This window comes from Bufo gargarizans, chromosome 1 (assembly GCF_014858855.1).
Source record: "Bufo gargarizans isolate SCDJY-AF-19 chromosome 1, ASM1485885v1, whole genome shotgun sequence".
Lineage (NCBI taxonomy): Eukaryota > Metazoa > Chordata > Amphibia > Anura > Bufonidae > Bufo > Bufo gargarizans.
In genome coordinates this window covers 482,613,210-482,633,368 of record NC_058080.1, presented here as the reverse complement: position 1 = coordinate 482,633,368, position 20,159 = coordinate 482,613,210, and the positions used below count along the sequence as shown (strand labels likewise).

General features: G+C 42.7%; 1 protein-coding gene across 1 annotated transcript in view; it reads right to left on the bottom strand.

Moving 5' to 3' along the window:
- The window catches only part of RASEF (RAS and EF-hand domain containing), a 105,317-nt gene that overhangs the window by 32,676 nt on the left and 52,482 nt on the right, over positions 1 to 20,159 (bottom strand). The window contains exons 4-8 of the mRNA XM_044287729.1: positions 10,642 to 10,737; positions 8,019 to 8,096; positions 7,564 to 7,679; positions 7,412 to 7,480; positions 2,764 to 2,848 (exon numbers count right to left, since the gene is read on the bottom strand). Of these exons, the coding sequence (XP_044143664.1) occupies positions 2,764 to 2,848; positions 7,412 to 7,480; positions 7,564 to 7,679; positions 8,019 to 8,096; positions 10,642 to 10,737 (444 nt within the window). The remainder of the gene's footprint in view (positions 1 to 2,763; positions 2,849 to 7,411; positions 7,481 to 7,563; positions 7,680 to 8,018; positions 8,097 to 10,641; positions 10,738 to 20,159) is intronic.

Below are 20,159 nucleotides of genomic sequence, written 5' to 3'. Positions count from 1 at the left end.
TACGATGTAATTTTCACGCATGGTTGCTAGGAGATGATGTATGTAAATTGATAAAAGTCAATTCACTGTATTATTTTCCCTTGTAACATGGTTATAAGGGGAAACAATAGCATTCTTAATACAGATTGCTTACTAAAATGTGGCTTTAGGGGTTAAAAAAATAAATAAAATTAACTCACCTCATCCTGTTCTTCGCGCAGCTGGCATCGTCTCCTTTCTTCTTCTTTCAGGACCTGCAAAAGGACCTTTGATGACGTGATCACGTGGTGAGCGTGGTGACATCAGCGCAGGTCCTGCTGAATGAAGATAAAAGATTACGTCATCAAAGCTCCTTTGGCAGGTCCTGAAAGAAGACGATGCCGGTTGCGCGAACAACAGGATGAGGTGTTAATTTTTTATTTTTTAACCCCTAAAGCCACATTTTAGTAAGCATTCTGTATTAGGAATGCTATTATTTTCCCTTATAACCATGTTATAAGGGAAAATAATACAGTTTACACAACACCAATTCCAAACCCAAAACTTCAGTGAAGAAGTCCGGGTTCGGGTCTGGGTACCACAGTCATTTTTTTCATGGGTGTGCAAAACGCATTGCACCCGCACCATAAAAACTGAACATCAGAACGCAATCGCAGTCAAATCTGACTGCAATTGCGTACCTACTCGCACGATTTTCCCTGATCGCAGACTCAACGCATCCGGACCTAATCCAGACACGCTCGTCTGCAGGGGGCCTAAGAGTGCATTCACTAGACCGTATCCGTTTTGCAGTCTGCAAATTGCGGATCCACAAAATACGGATACGGTCAGTGTCCATCCCGCACTTTTTGCGAGTCCCATTGAAAAAATGCCTATTCTTGTCTGCATAGCGGATACGAGTAGGACATGTTTTATCATTTGCAACTTGGCTGCATGGATTCAGCATTTTTTTGCAACCTCATAGAATTGAGTGGGTCTGTAAAAAATGCAGATTGGGCACGAACCAAAAATACGGTCGTATGAATGCACCCTAATAGAATGAACCTTTTCTTTAATTATTGTGAAGTCAACCCATAGTTTATTTCACTTTCTCACTTTTTTTGTTATTGCCAAAAATCCTTAAAAGAGATGTATTGACAAAAAAAAAGAATAAGCCAAGAAAAATATTTTGTACTATCTCTGAGTAGCTTGCATGCTGTGTGCTTGTGTTTATAGGGGTTATCTTTGCATACAAGTATTTCTTTTACTTTTCTAGGTGACCCTGCCTCCAGTGTTTGCTAGTTTGACACCTTACAGGATCCACGAAGGACAGAGTAAAAGAGTTTTCCTCTATTTTGTGAGTTCTTTCTATGTCCCAAACAGTAACTGAAATCATAAGGCACCGTGTGAAAACTGCAAGGCAGAAATGTGCTGCGAAGGTTTAAAATGTAATTTTGTCTTAGGCCCCTTTCACACGGGCGAGTATACCGCACGGGTGCAATGCGTGACGTGAACGCATTGCACCCACACTGAATCTTGACCTATTCATTTCAATGGGGCTGTGCAGATGAGGTTTTTTTTTTACGCATCACTTGTGCATTGCGGGAAAATCGCAGCAGGTTCTATATTCTGCGTTTTTCACGCAATGCAGGCCCCATAGAAATAAATGGGGCTGCGTGAAAATCACATAGCATTCGCAAGCAAGTGCGGATGCGGTGCGATTTTCACGCATGGTTGCTAGGTGATGATGTTAGTAAATAGGGATGAGCAACCCCGGACCTGATTAAATTCAATTCACTGTATTATTTTCCCTTCTAACATGGTTATAAGGGAAAATAATAGCATTCTTAATATAGAATGCTAAGTAAAATATCCATTGAGGGGTTAAAAAATAAAACAAATAAACTCACCTCATCCTCTTGATGGCGCAGCTGGTATCGTCTTCTTTCTTCTTCCTGCAGGACCTGCAAAAGGACCTGCGCTGACGTCATCGAGCTCACCACATGGTAAGCGCGGTGATGTCAGCGCAGGTCCTGCTAAATTAAGATCAGCGGGGGTCTGACACCTAGCACTCCCGCCGATCAGCTGTTTGAGGAGACAGCGTGCGCTGTGCGCATGTGCGGTCTCCCTTCTCTCTTCCTGCTCTGCTTGCTGCTGTATATCTATGGGACAGCAGCAGTGAACAGCACGTGCTGTCTCTTCAAACAGCTGATCGGCGGGGGTGTCGGACTGTGATTTTTGCACATTATTACAAGATGTGGGCCCCCTCTTTTAATCTTGCCCAGAGCCACATTTTGTCTAAAACCGGCCCTGATCAAGTGGATGAGGTGAGTTTATTTTTATTTATTTTTAACCCCTCAATGGATATTTTAGTTAGCATTCTGTATTAAGAATACTATTATTTTCCCTTATAACCATGTTAGAATGGAAAATAATAAAATCTACAGAACACCTAACCCAAACCCGAACTTCAGTGAAGAAGTTCGGGTTTGGGTCTGGGTACCACATTAAGTTTTTTATCACGCGCATTCAAAACGCATTGAACTCGCACGGAAAAAAAACAGAACAACGGAACGCGATCGCAGAGAAAACTGACTGAAATTGTGTGCCTACTCGTGCAGTTCTGACGCAATGCACCCGCAACGCATCCGGACAAAATCTGTGATGCCTGTGTCTGGGATGGACCAAGAGAAAAGATTACACTTTGATAAAGATTAGTCTGCCCTAGGCCATGCTGGTAGTGACATAGCAGGGCTGTTATCCTAGCAGGAAGCCTACACACCAGAGTCAGGAACATGAACGTACCAGTGATCTGTTGTACTTGATCAGACTGTTCTCCAGCACACTCCGCAGTCCATCATTACTGTCATGCAGCTTTCTATTAGCTGTTCTGTAATCAAATGGTGTAAAATGTGAGCTAAAGACATGCCATAGGGTCTTTTCTGCTCAATTTAAAAGATAATTATACAACATAATCCTACCTTTAAATCAAACATATAATTACGTATAATGCAGCAAAGCCTTTTTAACTGCTAGCCAAAAATCTATGAAAGTAGTATTTCCTCCATCAGAGCAATCACAGCTAAACAAGATGAAATGAAAAGAACTATGGCGCCATTTTTACTTTGCCAGGAGATAAATGTATATATTTTCCTTACCGAATGATTTCTATTAGGGTTGGGCGATTAGGACAAAAATGAAAATCGTCATTACATGAACATGTAACCTTGATTTCGATCATAGAACGATTATTTGGGGGTGTGGCTTGGGGCGTGGCTTAGCACGGGGTGTTATACGACACCAATGATTTGATCATATTTTGAGTTCTGCACTTAAAAATAAAGGAAATTTTTTTTCTCCGGAGTTCTTGATGTACATATGCTTAAAGAGTAACTAAACCTTTGATACAATTTTTTATATGTTGTCCCTAATAAAACTATTTCTAATATACTTTATTAATCGATTTAGTATTTTTGCGACACTTTTACTTCCCTAAAGAGCACCATTCCCTGCTCAGCAGTAGACGTTTTATCAATGGGCAGCGGCAGCGCTGTGAGTACGGGCAGGAGCGCACATTGCTGCTCCTGCCTGTACTCCCTGGACTATTACTAACTCCTGGCATAGCACATGGGTACCATAAATACAAAATCGATTGATAAAGTATATTACAAATAGTTTTATTAGGGCATTAGGGAGAACATATTAAAAATTGTTTAGGTTTAGTTACTTTTTAAGTATGAAATCTGGTATATTTTTTGTAAAGGGATTGTACATATTTTAAGAATGTTCTCTTGTTCTCTCCTACGAAGCCCATTATATGCCATCCATTTAGTGTCCCTTACTACCTCTCAGGGTATATACAGGAATACACAGCAATATAGAGGGGTATATACAGGAGTGCACAGCAATATAGAGGCCCTCTGTATCGCTGTGCACTCCTGTATATACCCCTCTATATTGCTGTGTATTCCTGTATATACCCTGAGAGGTAGTAAGGGACACTGAATGGATGGCATATAATATACTACACCCATCTATATTGCTGTATACCCGTGTACTCCTGCATATACACCTCTATTAGATGAATGGAACTGATTTGCCACCGGTGAAGGCACCCTTGGAGAGACAGTGACGATTACTCCACTCACACAGGATGACGGACAGCCTTCTGTGTATACACACTGACACAAAGTGCTGGTAATCAGGACTCTCACTGTCTCCGAGGAGTCCCTGTAAAGATTTTACTGAGCTATCCTACTCCATATCATACAAACTTGTGTAAGTCCAGCTTCTCTCCATCTATCATATTTTGATCGCAAACAGGAATAAATAAATCATTCGACAAAAGTTCCGGGTCCATTCACACATCCGTATGTGTTTTGCGGATCTGCAAAACACGGACATCAGCAATGTGCGTTCCGCATATCGCCGGCACTATAATATGCCTAATCTTGTCCACATTTGCGGACAAGAATAGGAAATGTTCTATTTTTTTGGGGAACGGAATTGCGGACCCGGAAGTGCAGATCCGCATTTCCGGATCCTAACAGCACATCGTGTGGCCCCATAGAAAGGAATGGGTCCGCAATTCCGTATCGTGGACGTGTGAATACAATTCTCTGAGCACTGAGCTCGTTCTAGTGGTGGCAGAAGGAAAATAATATGGCGCCATGTCAGAAAGCAGCAGGAGCTCAGATGGGTCACTGCCTCTCCACAGCCCCATTGGTGTAGTTTGCTTCTATGGTAGGTGTGCTCCTGGTTCCCCTCCTCCCTGATGTCCAGCAGTGCAGGAACCCATACTGCACACTCCTGCAACTCAACAGTCTCGCAAGCTTCTCTCGCATCGGACAGAGCCTCACAATGCTGTTTCTAGTGTAATGAATAGAAGCTTTGTAGCAGAGACTTAGGGGGTTATTTATTAAGAAATATACACCAATTTTTTTGTGGCAAAATCTGTGCCTTTTCCCCGCTCACGCCACTTTTCCAAGGTGGTGGAAAAAGGGTGTGTGGCGTTATAGGGGAAGAGGGGGCAGGCCGGCCTTTCTTATTTACCATTTTCTACGCCAGGTTGTGGTTTCGAAAATGGTCTTAAACTACTCCAGCATGGGAGCTAGCGTAGTTTAAACCAGGTGCCAAAGTTATGTAGAAGCCTGCACCTCTACATAACTTTGGCGCATCCGCGGCCAGCGCATGGGGATTAAGATGGGCGTATAAATCGCCAGTCTTAATAAAAGGAATGATGGAATGCTTATGGAATGATGATCGTGTATGTGCTCTGCTGCTCCATTAATTCTCTATGGGACTGTTAGAGAAAGCCAAGTGCTCTACTCAGTTATCTCTGGCAGTCCACAGAGAATAAATGGGCCGGCAGCATGCATGCATAATCGTTGCTCAGTTTACTCTTGGGACTCCAGGACCCTATTCTTGTGATTGGTTATGGTGCAAGTGGTCGGACCACCACCAGTCAGATACTTTTCACCAGTCCTTAGACAAGCCCTTTAATTACTCAATTGGATCTCGTGTTTTGGGTTTATAGCTTGCCACTCTCTCCGTGAGTGTGTACGCACTGATATTCTTTTGCTAGACAGAACTCCCAGTAACAACTGATTCTCTTCTCCATCAGTAAGGTGAGATGACAGCGATAATACCACTTCTTTTTGACCCTTAACCCTAAGTTCACACCTGAGCGTTTTACAGCGCGTTCAAACGCGCTGTAAAACGCTCAACACGTGAAAACCAATGCTTCCCTATGGCCCTGGTTCACACTTGAGCATTTTACAGCGCGAAAACGCCCGACGCATTAACAAGTTCTTGAGCTTTTTTGGGGGCGTTTGTCACGCGTTTTGGCCATAGACTCATTGGACAACACTGCAGTCAATCACACAAACGCGCGTTTACTATTGCAAAAAACGCGCATAATACGCGCGTAAAACGCGCGACTCAGAAACGCTCAGGTGTGAACCCAGGGTTAAGGCCATCTGTCACCAGCAACCACCCTATCTAACTGTTTGCATAGACAAATGGTTCACTTGACTAAAATGCTATTTTTCTTTTGTTGATCCGAGGCTCCATTCCCAAGTTATGATACGTTTTCTTAACATGAAATTAGGCCTTTGGTCAAATAAGGACGTTACAATTGCTCTTCTTGCACCCAGGTTCCACTCTTTTCTTTGGGAAGTCCCTCCGTGGCTGCTTTGCCACTGCCTGGCCCTGTAAGTCAAAGCAGCGGAGGAGGGGCTGACCACAAGAATGAATGGAGCTTAACTGCATCAAGAGCAATGGTGACGCCCTCGATGGACCAAAGGCCTCATATACATATTAAGAAAAAGTATTGGAGCCTCGGATCAACTAAAATAAAACAGCGTTTTAGGCTACTTTCACACTAGTGTTTTTGCTGGATCCGGCAGGACTCAGCAAAAACGCTTCCGTTACTGATAATACAACCATCCGTTATGGACAGATTTGTTTGCATTATCTTTAACATAGCCAAGACGGATCCGTCATAAACTCCATTGAAAGTCAATGGGGGACGGATCCATTTTCTATGGTGTCAGTCCGTCCTCTGCATCCCAGGACGGAAAGCAAACCGCAGCATGCTGCGGTTTGCTCTCCGGTATGAGAACATAACCAAACGGAACATAATGCATTTCGGAGCATTCCGTTCTGTTCAGTTACGTTTTGCCCCTATTGACAATGAATTGGGACAAAACGGAAGCGTTTTTTTCCGGTATTGAGACCCTATGACGGATCTCAATACCGGAAAATATTAACGTTGGTGTGAAAGTAGCCTTAATCAGGTGAACTACAACTACTGTACATGTGTCAATTTAAAAAGCTGGATATAGAGGTCGCTGGTGACAGATTCCCTCTAACTCCTATTTTTCTCTTTCGTTGCCTCTTTCTTCACTACACAGCCACTGAGAAACCCCCTGCTTCTAGTCTTTTGCTTTTTCCTTCTTTTCTTCTTCATCTATCCCTTCTTCAGCCTCTGTTTTGCATTGCAGGGAGTATTGTTTTACACATATATGACCTTATAAATAATATTTTATTAGACTGACATAGTCACTCTCCGCTGCGACTTCATTTACTACATAGGTCATGGACTAAGAGAATTGCAACAGAGCGATATGTGTCGCCCGACAGGAAAGTCGCACATTTCACATAATGTATGACAATGGTGTCGCAGTGCGACATGCGACATGCTGTGATTGTGACTCGACACTCGCATAAAATCCAACAATGCAGAATTCTGTGTTGCAAGTCAAATGTTGCACACAACTTTTACTCCACTGACTTGTTTACGACTTTGCTGCCAAATCCCAGTTCTAAAATGGTAGCACGACAGCAAGTCGCACGTATTTATGTGGCGCGCAACTTTTCTGCGACTTGATGTGGTGCGACACAGGCCCTGAACTGTAAGGTTTACACTAAACCCCCCAAAAAATATACATACTGCAGTATTTCAATTTGCCGTGACAGATTCTCCCGGTCATCTGTGTATTCCCTGAGAATTTCCATATCTCTGAAAGGAAGAATAAATCAGAATTACATTCCAGCCATAAACTTCATTAAAGCATTACTCAGAATGTGGCACTCGGTACATACCTTTCTGAGCTCAGGCTTTGATCTGCATAATCACTTTTCAGAGCATCCAGTTCACTCTGGAGGAATGAGATGCTGGTTTGAGCCTCTAGGAGTTCCTTTTTAAGTTTCTGATTTTCCTGGTGGAACGATATAGTGATATTCTTAATGCTCACCCAGGTACTTGAGAATATTGTGATACTGTACATTATTCTGGACTATGAAAGCGCTGTTAATATTTCCATCAGTACTCAACCAGTTAACCACCCAAAACAGTAAAATGCCAGTTTTAATAGGATTTTGATTTATATCTCTCCCCTGAAAAATTGCTACGATTTAGAAGGCTGAAGCACTGATAACAGTACATTTTGCTTGTTGTGCAGCGTCACGTAAAGTAATATAGAGCGTCAGACACTAAAATTCAGCAAAGTACTCAGGTCTCCATAGTAAAATAGCAAGCATTGACAGCGAGGACTTACCATGGTCAATTCATGCAGGCGTTTCTTTAGAGCAGCCACATCTTCCTTTAGGCTTATGTTCTTCGACTGTTCTTCCAGCTAGGCAAATGATACAAAATAACACAATAGGTGATCCAGACTTACATTATTGACGTTCAGCATTATTGGGGTCATTTATTAAAGCCGGCGTATAATATTAATTTCCCTGCGCTGGCGGCAGATGCGGCAAAGTTATGTAGACGTGCAGGCCTCTACATAACTTTGGCATGAGGTGTAGCCAGCCATGAAACATGGCTTAAACTACACCAGCTCCTTTGCTGGCATAGTTTAAGACCATTTTCCACACAGTAAACTGACATAGAAAATGGTAAATGGGACAGGCCAGCCCTCTTCCTTGCCCCCTCGGCAAAGTGGCGTGAGCAGGGAAAAGTTGCAGATTTGTCAACAAATCCCCTTGGCGACCGAATCTGCATCAGAAGTACACCAAAAAGTGGCATATTTTGAATAATAAATGACCCCCTATATGCCTGCCACAAAGCATCTAAACGTACTAAAATGGCAATATAAAAATACAAATACTGTGGAGCCTTTACCTGTAGCAACCAGTCACTTCTTGGGTAGCACAGTGCATTGAAACATACTTGCTAGTTTTAGGTGATAACAATTTAAAGGGAATCTGTCAGCAGGAAAATTACTGTTAAACACAGTGCCTTGTAGGGCTAGCTGAATATAAAGATGCCTTTAACTTCACACTCCATTGCTTTATTATGGAGAAAAAGCACTGGCAAATGAAATGCCAAGTGCATTAAGGGTAGACCCAAGCCACTTTGTGCGCCCTTGCTCCTCCAGCTTTCTCTTCAGCCCCTCCCATTCCCGCGAGATGACTATGCAGGAACCTGGCACAGTCTGTCAATGAAGAAGGAGAGGAAGCGGCTGGAAAAGCAAGCAGGAGGAGCATACAGTGGCTTGTGTGAATCAGCCCTTAAATGGGTTCTCCAGGAATTAAAAAAATGAAAATACTTAAATATTATTTTATAATAAATATATTCACAAATACCTTTCATTACTTGTAATGGCTCCTTTTGTCCAGGAAGCAATTATTAGGAGAAATAAAATGGCCGCTGTCCTATCAGTACACACAAAACCTGTCCTGATCACACAGCAGGACAAGTTACTTCACCACAATGAGCCATAGTGCTGCCTCATCCTCCTCTCTGCTCTATTTGTCAGTAATCATGATCCTGAATACAGGTAAATCTCTATGGGAATGGAGATGATACATAAGAGGAGGGTGGGGGTAATGAGCAGAAGCACTTGTATGTAGTCTCCATTACCACAGCAACACATTACCACAGCCTGTCCTGTCCTGTCCAGGACGGGGATCAACTCAATAATATAGTTATTAGAGATGAGTAAAACAGGTTTGGCCTGCTGTGTCCGAACCTGGTTTGTTCCTGTACATACTGTAAGTCATATTGCTAAGGAATCCGTAGCTCCATTCATGCATATAATGTATGGCCTCTGATGAGGCTCTTCAAAGATGGCACCGGGTAATGGGAGGCTTCATCTGTCTCATGCATGCACCATTACTGTAAGTAACAGCGCACGCATTAACTAATTACATTACAAATCCGAACCTGGGTTTGTTAATGATTGTGGAGCGCATCAACGAACCCAGGTTCAGATTCATAATGTAATACATTAATGCGTGTACCGTTATTTACGGTGCATGCATGAGACAAATGAAGTCTCGTGTTGCCCAGTGCCATCTTAGCAAAACCTCATCGGAGGCCATATTTTATAGGTATGCACAGAGGTACGGTTTCCTTAGCAATGTGACTTCACTCATCACTAATACTAATATAGATTTAAAAAGGACATGTCAACACTCCTGACAACTCTGTCTTAGTAAATACATGTATTCCCCAGAAATCCTTTTTTGCAGGCATCACAAAGCCCTGTGTAAACCGGGATGTGCTGCAGACAAACAATGAAACCGTATGGGGTCAAACAATCATAGTAACCATCATTCACCCCCATACAGGAGCAATCATGCAGCTTAAGACTGGGCAATGACGGAGATTACACGTTTCTCATTCTCGATCATTGCCCACTCTACCAGCTCATATAAAAGGGCCATAAAGCTATCAGCTGATCAGGCAGTCAGACTTTACTGACAAAGTGAATGGTAGCACCAGGTTGTCAATTTATTCATGAACTTCTAGGAGAAATAACCAAAGAACATTATGGCCAACCCATCTCATTTACCATTTTCTACACCAGTTTATGGTGTAGAAAATGATCTTAAACTACACCAACAAGGCAATTGGCATAGTTTAAACCATGTCGCAAGGGTGGTGGAACCAAGCCCCAAAGTTATGCAGAGACCTGCGCCTCTACATCACTTTGGTGCATCTATATTTGTGACAGTCTTAATAAATAACGCCCTTAGTACTTACTGTCTTACTTTGTGGGATAAGCAGTTAGCTTTATAAATATCTGCAATAATAATGTTAATATAATGATCCCAACTGCTGTCCTGCGAGATCATTTATAGAAATGTTGTCCTCACTTTCTATACTGCTCATTTCTATGACTGTATATCAGCTCTTTTCACAGTGCTGCCTCCTAGTATTGTTGTTACCTTTTTGAGCTTTTTGATTGCGACTTGGAGTTCAGCAACTTCTGATTCATGTTGGCGCTTCAAGTCGTTGAGAACGTCCTCTGCTTTTCTCTTCTCCTGGAATAGCCAGAAAAATAGATTCATGTTCTTGTTAAAGTTTTGCTGCTTTATATGTGAAGAAGTGAGGAAATGTTTGCAGATGAAATATACAAAGCATTTGCAAAGTCTTCAGACCCTTTCACTTTTTTTGTTGTTGCCTTGTGCTAAAATTTAAAAAATCTTGTTTTCTCACATCAATGTGCACTCAATACTCATAAAAAGGGAGTGAAAACAGAATTTTAGAAATGTTTGCAATTTTATTAAAAAAAGGAAAAAACTAAACTTTTGCATGGACATACGTATTCAGACTCAATACTATGACACATGAAATGTAGCTATGTTTCTACATCTTGACTGGAGTCCACCTGTGGCAAAGTTAGTTCAATGGACATGATTTGGAAAGACACACCCAATCTGTACAAGGTCTCACAGCTGACAATGCATATCAGAGAAAAAATCTAGTTATAAGGAGGAAAGAACAGCTATATAAAACCTAGAGACTTTTTTGAATGCAGAGATCTGGAGAAGGGTACCATTTATTCTGATCTACTGAAAGTTCTGAAAATCATAGTGGGCTCCATAAATAATAATTATATGGAAGAAGGTTGGGACCACCAGGACTTTTCCTAGAGCTGGCTAAGTAAACTAAGTAATTGGGGGAAGAAAGGCATTGGTAAGAGAGGTGTCCAAGATCCCAACGGTCACTCTGGCTGAGCTCCAAAGATCCTGTGTGCAGAGAGAAGAAACTTGAACAAGATCAACCGTCACTGCAGCACTCCACCAATCAAGGCTTTATGGAGGAGTGGCCGGAAAAAAGCTTCCTCTCAGTAAAAGACACACAAAAGCCCTAAAGGACTCACAGACTTTTTCTCCTGTCTGATAAAACAAAGATAGAACTTTTTGGCCTTAATTAAAAGCATGAAGTTTAGAGAAAACTAGGAAATGCCCAATACCATCCCTATAATGAAGCATGGTGGTGGCAGCATCAAACTGTGGGGGTATTTTTCAGTGGTTGAAAAAGGGAGAGCTGAGTAAAAGCTGAATATAGCAAAATACTGAGAAACTGTTAATGAAAACCTGATCCAGTGTGCTCTGGACCTTGGACTGTGCCAAAGGTTCCCCTTCCAACAAGATAATGGGGATAATTTATTAAGACCAGCTTTTTAGACGCCGATCTTAATAAGGCTCGGCGCTGCGGTGGATCCGTTATGTAGTTATGTAGAGGACCCAACTCCCTTGCTGGTGTAGATTTAGACCATTTTCTACTCCTAAAACAGGAGCAGAAAATGATGAATGAGACAGGCCTCCTGACCCATTCCCTTTCCGTATCCACGTCACACCCACTTTTGTTGGCCTGGCATGAGTGGAGAAAAGTGAGTGGGAAACCTTTGCACTGCAATCTGCGCCAGAAATATGCCTAAAATAGACGTATTTGAGTTGTTAAAAACCCCAATGACCCTAAGCACTCAGCCAAGACAACACAAGGGACAACTTTGTGAATGTCCTTGAGTGGTCCAGCCAGATCCCTGACTTAAACCCAATTGAACATCTCTTTAGAGACCTGAAAATGACTGTCCACTAACAGTCCCATCCAACCTGACTTAGACTGAGAGGATCTGTAGAGAAGAATGGCAGAAAATCCGAAATCCATGTGTGGAAACCTTGTGGCATCATACCCAAGTATAGTGGAGACTGTACTCGTTGCCAAAGCGGCTCCAACTAAGTACTGAGTAAAAGGTCTGAATACTTACTGTATGTCAGTGCAATATTTTAGTTTTTTCTTTTCAATAAATTAATAAAGATTTAGAACATTCTGTTTTCACTTTCTCATTATGGGGTACTGAGTGCAGAATTTCAGCACAAGGCTACAATATGACAAAATGTGAAAAAAGTGAAAGGCTCTGAAGACTTTCTGAATGCACTGTATTTGATGACAACAAAGTTCTGGTTGCTGCAGAACCACTTACTGAAAAAGAGCCAGCAGATTCATAACAATCATTAGTTAAATAACAAAGATGTGCATTACATTGGCAGCCGGAGTGGTTCCCCCTTACAGTCCCAGCTATAATGCTCCCGCACACTACCAGTCACTGTACCTCCATAACAGTGGTAACCACGCTGCCCCATAATAAGGCTTCTTTCATATGAGAAATATACGGTATGTCAGGGTCTGTTAGGTGAAAAACTGATGGTCTTGCATGCAAGTTGAATCAATTTTGTCAGTGACGCTATTCAATGGCCCAGATTTAATAACGTATTTGCACTAAAAATGTGCCTAAAAAAGGGCACACAATGGTGCAAACTGGCACATCTAGAGTTTGTACACTTTTTTCTGGCATGCTCAAAGTGGGTGGAGCTTTATGGGGAAATGGGTGGGGTCTAAAATGCGCCATTTTGCACCAAATTTTTGGCTCAATTGTGGTATAAAAATTTGCCTCAAAGTAAGCCAACCAATAGTTAGTATAGAGTCAGAGAGAAGTGTCCATCCCTGCACCAGATTTATCACCCAGCCTGAGCCCCTGTGATAAATCTGGTGCAGGGCTACACAACCTGTCTAAGCTTACGCCATTTGCAGCATTAGTAAATCTGGGCCAATGTTTTACATCCCTTTGAAGAAACTGAAGAATAACACACAGCATTTCCTAGCACCCATCAGTGAAAAAAAAAGTCTGCATTCGTATTGCATTCATGTGCTATCAGTTTCTTTTTTTCACTGATTAACTAGAATGGACGACCCTGCATAAAAAACTGATGAAGATACCCAAATTAATGGGTCAGTGTTCCGTCTGGATGCCATCCATTGTAAAAACAGACTGCATCCGGACAGAAAACTTACTTTAGTGTAGTGTAAATGTGCTAGAAAGAGTGCCGCACCATAACAGTGTCAGCCACAGTGCTCCACCATAACAGAGTTAGCCACAGAGCCCCACCATAACAATGTTGGTCACAGTGCACCACCTTAACAGTGTCAGCCACAGTGTCCCACTATCACAGTGCTAGCCACAGTGCCCCACTGTCCCAGTGCTACCCACAGTGCCCCACCATAACAGTGTTAGCCACAGTGCCACACTATCACAATGTTAGCCACAGTGCCCCACCATAACAGTGCTACCCACAGTGCCCCACTATAACAGTCTTAGCCACAGTGCCACACTATCACAGTACTAGCCGCAATGCCCCACCATCATCGTGCTAGCCACAGTGCTCCACCATCACAGTGCTAGCCACAATTCCCCTCCATCACAGTGTTAGCAACTGTACCCCATAATAACAGTGTCAGTCACAGTGTCCCACCATAAAAGTGCTAGCACTATTGCCCCACCATCACAGTGCTAGCATCAGTGGGCCACAGTGCCCCACTATCACAGTGATAGCCACAGTTCCCCACCATATCTGTAATAGCCACAGTCTCCCACCATAACAGTGTTAGCCACCGTCCCAAACCATCACAGTGCTAACCACACTGCCCCACCATCACAGTGCTAACCACAGTGCCCCACCATCACAGTGCTAACCACACTGCCCCACCATCACAGTGCTAACCACAGTGCCCCACCATCACAGTGCTAACCACAGTGCCCCACCATCACAGTGCTAACCACACTGCCCCACCATCACAGTGCTAACCACAGTGCCCCACCATCACAGTGCTAACCACAGTGCCCCACCATCACAGTGCTAACCACACTGCCCCACCATCACAGTGCTAACCCACAGTGCCCCACCATCACAGTGCTAACCACAGTGCCCCACCATCACAGTGCTAACCACACTGCCCCACCATCACAGTGCTAACCACAGTGCCCCACCATCACAGTGCTAACCACAGTGCCCCACCATCACAGTGCTAACCACACTGCCCCACCATCACAGTGCTAACCACACTGCCCCACCATCACAGTGCTAACCACACTGCCCCACCATCACAGTGCTAACCACAGTGCCCCACCATAACTCTGTTAATCACAGTCCCCCACCATAAAAGTGTCAGCTCATATTCAAGTGCCAGACTTCCACACAGTGATTTTAGAAAATCTGTCACATACTCCATTTAAAAAAAGGATGGCAAAGTTAAAGAGGAGAGAATAAGGCATTTTCTGTGTGGTATTCTATATACAAGACAAGTGAAGGTTTTCTAATGGTGTTCACCTTCTAATGTTCTGCTGGTGAGCACAAGTCAGTTATGAGCCTAAACTGTTGAACACAGCTATATGGAAGTGTACACACGGCCTTGAAATGTTTGACAACCATATTCATAATCAATGTGATACAAATCCCCCAAAAAACAATGTGTATAAGCCCTTATGTCTTAAAGAATGTGTAGTATTAAGGTACTTCATAAATCCTTCAGTTTACACTACATATATTATTCACCACTAGGGGGTGCAAAAGGTGCATCTTAGCTCTCATCATCATCTATTTCTAACTTACATATAGATGCGTACACTCTTACCTGATCTCCAAACTGGAAGTGGTGTCAATTTTAACCTGACAGCAAAACACCATAATATCGCGAGACTGTAACTAAACTCTAAATGACTGCAATACACATCGAGACCACTGGGTGATGAGTGCTCCACATTTAGCTTATTGCTCAAGCTGCTTTTTCTTCTGTTTAGAGAACAGCGAAGCTGGCCTCAGATATAAGATATTTATCGGCAGACCCAGCTAAATTTGGTGAGATCTATTGAGAATATTAAGTGTGCTAAAGTCAAACACATTAAGGATAAAGGAACACTAAATCCAGAATCCAAACATTATGTGTGATACTGTCTGCTGAGCTGTGTATCTAAACTTATCCTGTGTGATACTGTCTGCTGAGCTGTGTATCTAATCCTATCATATCAAGGTTCATTATAGCTTGTATTTTAGTCATTGAGCTCCCAGTTCTTTCTATGCTTATAAGTCCAGTGGCAAGTCCTATTCAGTGATTCCTGTATCACTGAGCATACAGAGGTAGCTGTCAAGCAATGAGTAGGACCAACCAAAGTCCAGAATGAGCAGTCACTCCAACGAATAAGGGCTCTTTCACACTTGCGTTCTTGTCTTCTGGCATAGAGTTCCGTCGTTGGGGCTCTATGCCGGAAGAATCCTGATCAGGATTATCCCAATGCATTCTGAATGGAGAGAAATCCGTTCAGGATGCATCAGGATGTCTTCAGTTCCGGACCGGAACGTTTTTTGGCCGGAGAAAATACCGCAGCACACTTGCCGCAAGGCCGGATCCGGAATTAATGCCCATTGAAAGGCATTGATCCGGATCCGGCCTTAAGCTAAACGTCGTTTCGGCGCATTGCCGGATCCGACGTTTAGCTTTTTCTCAATGGTTACCATGGCTGCCGGGACGCTAAAGTCCTGACAGCCATGGTAAAGTGTAGTGGGGAGCGGGGGAGCAGCATACTTACCGTCCGTGCGGCTCCCGGGGCGCTCCAGAGTGACGTCAGGGCGCCCCAGGCGCATGGATGACGGGATCACATGGCACGTCATCCATGCGCATGGGGCTCTCTGACGTCATTCTGGAACGCCCCGGGAGCCGCGCGGACGGTAAGTATGCCGCTCCCCACTCCTACTATGGCAACCAGGACTTCAATAGCGTCCTGGCTGCCATAGTAACACTGAACGCATTTTGAAGACGGATCCGTCTTCAAATGCTTTCAGTACACTTGCGTTTTTCCGGATCCGGCGTGTACCTCCGGCAAGTGGAGTACACGCCGGATCCGGACAACGCAAGTGTGAAAGAGGCCTAAGTTATACGGAATCTTTTTCCATAAAACTTTATATCATTCCATATCAAACTTTATATCTTCTCAGCTCTTCCTGCTCTATAACATACTGCCTCCAGTTCTCTCAAACTGTTTCATGATTTAGATAGGCCACTTCTTCTCTTAAGAGAGCACATTAAAAACCATGATTGCCAGATCAGAACAAGAAATAGTTAACATTTTTCAGTGGAATTGTGCATTCACATACACAGGTCATGAAAGTAAAGCCCACACTGTTTCTTATGTAGTCTAGCAACTGTTCTTGTGTTTCTGTGTAAAAGAGGAGTTTACTCGGCTCACACAGATGTGCTTCGTACTACCAGCCCACAAAGTAAAGACTAAGCAGGCACGCAAAATTTGTCTTTAAGGTGTATTTGTTGACTTTAAATAAGAAATGTACCTAGAACAATCCATCTTATCTAAGCAAAGCTTTTGATATTTTTCTGTTACTCATCTTATATCATAATAATTCAAAGTGATTTTCCTCGAACAGCGGACAGTGGACATGACAATGATACTGGTCATCAGATGGTCAATTGGTCAACCAATAGTGCTTTGAGTGAGCGTTACAAAGTTCTTCAGACAAAAAGTGTTCTGACTCAATAACAAGGCTGCAAGTGTGAGGCTCTTTAGACAGTCTCTATAGGTATGGCTGTACTGAGCCAGGACTCACACCAACAAACTTTATCAGACAGCATCAACTCCACTGAAAAGGCATGTATGAAGAATCCAAATGACGCTTCCTTTCAAGCTGAAGATATGCACAAAACGGCAGGATAAAAAGATGATTCTTTGCCAGAGCTTACCAGGGACTGACATCAGACCCTGACTACTTTTTGTAAGTGTGTCCTTGCATACAATACAATATGTCAATGAATAACATTGTTTTGTGGCATGACAATCCTTGTCTGAATTTTTTTGATTTCACAATAAAAACAAACATTAACAATGTCCATGAGTGAGGTTCAGTAATGGATAATGAGACTGAAACATAAAACATAAAATATTCAACAATATACAGACTTAATTCCAATAAAGTTGGGACGCTGCGTAAAACCACTAGATCAGACCCCAATTCCTCCTCAGACCAGAGTCCCTACATCCATCAGACCACAGATCAGATCCCTATCAGACCTCTGTATCAGATCCCAATTCCTCCTCAGATCAGACCCCCAAGCTCCATCAGAGAAAAAATAAATAAATGAACTTACCGCTCCTGCAACCGATCATGTGCTCTTCCTGCACTCACCACTCCATGATCTTCTTCGGTGCCCTGATCTGCACTGACATGATGTCACACAGCATCAAGTCATAGTGCACACCTATGTGCATTACGTTTATTCAGAACTTAATGGCAGCAACACATCTCAAAAAATTTGGAACAAGGCCATGTCTACCATTATGTAGCACCCCCTCTTAAAAACTGCCTGTAAACATCTGGGAAGTGAGGAGACCAATTGCTGAAGTTTTAGGAAAGGAATGTTGTCTCATTCTTGCCTGATGTAGGATTCTAGCTGCTCAACAGTCCTAGGTCTTCTTTGCCAGATTTTTAGTTTCATGATGCGCCAAATATTTAGTTCTGGGGGGGCAGGCAGGGCAGTTCAGCACCCGAACTCTTCTGTGAAGTCATGCTGTTGTGATGTCTGTAGTATGGAAGGAGTTTCCTGAAAGAGACATTGTCTGGATCCAAAGCATCCAATATTGACCATCATCCTTGTCTCTTGCGCACATGGATTTCTCCAGATTCTCTGAATCTTTCGATGATATTATGTATGCAATTTTATGTTGAGGAATCTTTTTCTGAAATTGTTTTTGCAGTTTTTCACAGATTGAACATTTACCTATCTTTGCTTCAGAAACACCCTGCCTCTCTAACATGCTCTTTTTATACTCAGTCATGTGACTTGCAAATTGCTCCTCCAGCCATTTTGCATTAGTTCCAGCCTTTTGTTGCTCCTGTCCCAACTTTTTGGAGATGTGTTGCTGCCATCAAGATCTAAATGAGTTAATATTTTTCATGAAATGATACAAACCAGATTCCAAAAAAGTTGGGACACTAAACAAATTGTGAATAAAAACTGAATGCAATGATGTGGAGATGGCAAATGTCAATATTTATTTGTAATAGAACGTAGATGACAGATCAAACGTTTAATCCGAGTAAATGTATCATTTTAAAGGAAAAATACGTTGATTAAAATTTTCACGTGTCAACAAATCCCAAAAAAGTTGGGACAAGTAGCAATAAGAGGCTGGAAAAAGTAAATTTGAGCATAATGGAGAGCTGGAAGACCAATTAACACTAATTAGGTCAATTGGCAACATGATTGGGCATAAAAAGAGTGGCAGTGTCTCTCAGAAGCCAAGATTGGTAGAGGATCACTAATTCCCACAATGTTGCGCAGAAAGATAGTAGAGCAATATCAGAAAGGTGTTACCCAGCGAAAAATTGCAATGACTTTGCATCTATCATCATCAACTGTGCATAACATCATCCGAAGATTCAGAGAATCTGGAACAATCTCTGTGCGTAAGGGTCAAGGCCGTAAAACCATACTGGATGCCCGTGATCTCCGGGCCCTTAAACGACACTGCACCACAAACAGGAATGCTACTGTAAAGGAAATCACAGAATGGGCTCAGGAATACTTCCAGAAACCATTGTCAGTGAACACAATCCACCGTGCCATCCGCCGTTGCCAGCTGAAACTCTACAGTGCAAAGAAGAAGCCATTTCTAAGCAAGATCCACAAGCTCAGGCGTTTTCACTGGGCCAGGGATCATTTAAAATGGAGTGTGGCAAAATGGAAGACTGTTCTGTGGTCAGATGAGTCACGATTCAAAGTTTTTTTGGGAAATCTGGGACGCCATGTCATCCGGACCAAAGAGGACAAGGACAACCCAAGTTGTTATCAACGCTCAGTTCAGAAGCCTGCATCTCTGATGGTATGGGGTTGCATGAGTGCGTGTGGCATGGGCAGCTTGCATGTCTGGAAAGGCACCATCAATGCAGAAAAATATATTCAGGTTCTAGAACAACATATGCTCCCATCCAGACGTCATCTCTTTCAGGGAAGACCCTGCATTTTTCAACAAGATAATGCCAGACCACATTCTGCATCAATCACAACATCATGGCTGCGTAGGAGAAGGACCCGGGTACTGAAATGGCCAGTCTCCAGTCCAGATCTTTCACCTATAGAGAACATTTGGCGCATCATAAAGAGGAAGGTGCAACAAAGAAGGCCCAAGACGATTGAACAGTTAGAGGCCTGTATTAGACAAGAATGGGAGAGCATTCCTATTTCTAAACTTGAGAAACTGGTCTCCTCGGTCCCCAGACATCTGTTGAGTGTTGTAAGAAGAAAGGGAGGTGCCACACAGTGGTGAAAATGGCCTTGTCCCAACTTTTTGGGGATTTGTTGACAACATGAAATTCTGATTCAACATATTTTTCCCTTAAAATGGTACATTTTCTCAGTTTAAACTTTTGTTCCGTGATTTATGTTCTATTCTGAATAAAATATTAGAAGTTGGCACCTCCACATCATTGCATTCAGTTTTTATTCACGATTTGTATAGTGTCCCAACTTTTTTGGAATCCGGTTTGTAAATTGTCTCACTTTCAACATCTGATATGTGTTCTGTGATCTATTGTGAATAAGAAAGGGGTCTATG